Source organism: Sinocyclocheilus anshuiensis, unplaced genomic scaffold (genome assembly GCF_001515605.1).
Source record: "Sinocyclocheilus anshuiensis isolate Anshui unplaced genomic scaffold, SAMN03320099.WGS_v1.1 scaffold850, whole genome shotgun sequence".
NCBI classification, from domain to species: Eukaryota; Metazoa; Chordata; class Actinopteri; order Cypriniformes; family Cyprinidae; genus Sinocyclocheilus; species Sinocyclocheilus anshuiensis.
In genome coordinates this window covers 1,025,741-1,029,471 of record NW_015537937.1, presented here as the reverse complement: position 1 = coordinate 1,029,471, position 3,731 = coordinate 1,025,741, and the positions used below count along the sequence as shown (strand labels likewise).

General features: G+C 42.0%; 1 protein-coding gene across 3 annotated transcripts in view; it reads left to right on the top strand.

Annotated features, from left to right (window-relative positions):
- The first annotated feature begins 357 nt into the window (after window positions 1-357).
- The window catches only part of LOC107659294 (zinc finger E-box-binding homeobox 1-like), a 29,125-nt gene continuing 25,751 nt past the window's right edge, over window positions 358-3,731 (top strand). For 2 of the 3 annotated variants that reach the window (XM_016448201.1, XM_016448185.1), the window contains exon 1: window positions 358-501. In XM_016448201.1, coding sequence (XP_016303687.1) covers window positions 450-501 — 52 coding nt within the window. In that variant the 5' untranslated portion in view covers window positions 358-449. Of the gene's footprint in view, window positions 502-1,566; window positions 1,836-3,731 lie in introns of those variants that run through there. The other variant, XM_016448193.1, reaches the window with a different exon arrangement.

Sequence of the window (3,731 nt, the reverse complement as noted above, 5' to 3'; positions counted from 1 at the left end):
GTGCATCGGACGTGTTGCACTTCTTTCATTATGTTGCACAGGCACTGACGCTGATATTTAACCTGCATTTAAAGAGTTAAACAAACTACGTCATCAGACTTCCCAGCCTGCCGGGGGCGCTCCTGATATCACAATAAGCCTATTCCCCGTAAATGTCCCTCTAAACTCTTTTTGTCCGCTTGCTCCTTATAATGTAATGAACGCTTATTACATATACAGAATGTTGCCCCAGATTTGAAGAAGTGGTTAGCTGCCCACAGTGGGTAGGGCGTCAGAGAAGAGGTGTTCTCACTGCATTAAAAGGTTATGTCGTAAAGCAGAATGTCGTAAACCAGGTGCGGAGAGGGGCCTGTTATGGGGAGGGGGTAACCGAGGGGGGAGAGGGGGCTCAATCCGCGAGGCAGCGTTCAGACCATAGACTGTAAAGGTTCAGACACAGTGCAAAAATAATGGCGGATGGCCCCAGGTGCCAGCGCAGAAAACAGCCACGACGCAACAACGGTGAGTCCCACAGGCTAAAATCAGATCGCACACACAAGAACGGAAAGGCGGAAAAGTTGTTTTAAAATGCCTCCAGTTGTTTTTGCCATCTTTGGACTAATTTAATGACGACTTATGAAGTTGTGTACTATGGGAACGGGCTGGGCTGGGCTGGGCTGGGCTGGGCTGTCCCAGTGTGCTGCACCGTTATACCTGAGTCTGTCCGGACCGTTATACGGAAGGACGCACGTCTCGTGCACCAGCTGCGTAAAACTGCTTCGTTTTAAGACACAATTCAATATTTTAGAGTTTGCTTGATCAAAAACTTGTAACGTAGAGTCAATCAAATAGTGCGGCACTCATTCAAAACTAGAGTATAGACACGATGTTAAAGCATAAACTTTTATTGCATTCAAATGACGTCTCTAGTGGGATTCTTGACAGTTGTTGGTGCCATAACGCCGTCACAATTCGCTCACAAATCTAATAAAATACTTAAAAGTACAGTTCATCCCCAAAATTATCATAATTTAACATGTTGTTTCAAACCTATATGTGTAGGAAATGTTCAGCACAATGACAGTCTCAGTAAGTTAACCATTTATTTTCACTGCAAAATATGCATTAAAAGTGAATGGTGAGGCAGTAAGTCCCTAATATAATTTGAGAACAATCATTTTTGGGTGAACTATCCCTTTAAGAGCGTCTAGTCCTGAATCCTAAAAGCGAGCCATCTTTAGCTGAATATATTAGTTCATTAATTAATAGCAAACAATACCTTGCTATATTATTAAACATTTTTTCTTTCTAATTTAATAGCTTTTGCCATTTCCCCATAAGAGCAAAAAGTGTTACAGTCTGCAAAGAAATTGCATTCAAATTCATCGATGCTATCTTACATCAGACTTACTAAAGTAACGTTAATCTTAACTACATATTGCTTTCATCCACTTCTTATCGAAACATCCACGTCCAACACTGAACAGATGCTGCCGACTTCTGGGTTGACGTTGCTTACTTGCTTTCGCTTTAAATAACCTTTCCGGTAATCCGGTAATATAGTCCGCCGTGCCGTTATGAGCACCGTACTACCTTTTCCTGTGCGTGCGTGTGACAACGGGCGCGGATCCGCTCGCGACGTACCACGCTCAGGAGCCGTCAACGTGTTTACCTGAACGGTGAGGAGACAACGGATTGAGCCAATGTCCTCCTTTACCGTTCATCACCCTCCTCGCGTGTCCAGAGCCGTGATTGCACAGACGGTGGAAGCGAATCGGTGTGTGAAACGCGATCTGCCCGAGCGAAGCGCGAGAGAGGCGCCCAGCGCACGCTACGGCAAATGGCAACTTGTGCAGGTAACGTAACGTTAGAGAGAGAAGATGGTGTTTGATTGCAGACGTGCATGCCGTCCGCATCGCTCACAGTGACAACCATTACCTTTTATTTGGCTTTCATCCACTATTGAGTGATACCTCGCTGTACGCTCGTTGCTAGAACGCAGGTTGTTTTGTTTATGTTATTTTCGCGCAGGTGTCCAGTTTCAGCTGCCGTAAAGTGGTTGGGAACGAAAGATATAGCGCATAAGGTGGTTGTTAGTGGTGCTTTCCGTCGTATTACTGGTCAGAAGTCAAACAGGTCGTGTTTTCCGTAAGGTAACGTGATTTGTGTAATGGCGGTGTGGACCGTTATTTGCTGCAGTGAGGGCGGGGCTGCTGCTCTCGTGCGTCGGAGACGAGCCAGGTAGGATAGGTGACGATGACGAAACACCTACATAGGTGCTTTCATTGGCATTTTTTAGTAAGTGTGTTATTTTAACATAGCATATAAACGCGATTTAAGCTGTTTTATGAAGATTCATCTTTTAAAGCACACGTTCTTTGTACGGAAACAAAGGTAGGATTCAGGTCTAGAGAGGCGCTGATTCACTGTGCCCGTCGTTACCGAGTGAATTCTCAGTTTTGTCTCTGTTAAACATGTTGTGGTCTGTTTCGGATGTTTCGTGTGATATGACTTGGTTATTAAATATAAGAATACACAGCAAACAGGGGTTTTTTTTTTTTTTGGCGCGGACGGATGTATTGTGTGATGAACTGCTGGTGTGACGTAAGCACTAGGAGGCGCGGTGATGTTGCCAGATTGGATTGAAGATCTCCAGCCCAACTACAGCGTAAAACCCGCCCATTTAAAAAAAATACCAGCCCAAAATGTGTAGTAACAAAAAAAATAAAATAAAAAAAATAATATATATATACACAAGGTCTGAATTTGCGGAATGCGGCAGAGCATTCCCCCTTTAGGTGGCTCTTATGAGGGGGATTTTGTAATTTGAGGGGAGAGTTAGGGTATTTTTTTAGACATATTTTTAAACTACAATCATCTAACCTAAATGTTTCGTCACCCAGTGTATTTGTGTTTTTCAATTTATAATGTTGTTGATTCATATTTATATTGTGAGGAACATACTTAAAGGGGTCATATGATGTTGCTAAAAAGAACTACGCCTTCTTTCTTTGCGTGAACATTTGGGCGGTGTTATGCAAATCTTCCCACATTGTGACGTAGACATGTGGGGGCGTGTTTGAACGAGGTGTTTTAGGAGGGCGTGGACCAGTCTTAACTTTTACAAAGAATATCTCTTTGGGTTTGAGTCTTTGCAACTTTAGGGATCTTATCTATTCACGAACAGCTTGTAACACTCCAAAGTGAAAGAAAAACTTGAAATCGCATCATATGACCCCTTTAAAAAGAACTTTGATTTCAAACTCTGAATTGAATTAATTTTAACTAAAAAAGACAAGTAAGCTGTCAGTAATAAAATAAGAATAGATAAATGACAAGCAATGGCACAAACAAATACAATAATAAGATACAAATAAAATGAACTGTGCTTTAAGTTTTTCAGGTAGGTATAACAGTAATATTCAGGTACAGAAGTACCACAGAAATTGAATAATCTATTTAACTTTAAAATAACACTGGTTAGTCTTTAATAAGTATAAATAGTATAAATAAACATTAGTGACAGACAGCAGGAGGTTTATTTAGGTTGCTGTCTCTTTAAGACCTCCTGCACGGATCCTTGGAAACTTTTATTATTAAAATAGCTTTGACAGGCTACTGACTCGCAACGTTATGTTTCTCTGCAATGAGGGGGTAAAATCGCTGTTTTTGAAGTAGGCCTAACTAAGCCTCATTGCTTGTAGAGAGACGCGCAGACGCAGGTTCACACACGAAACTTTCACCCCCCCCCC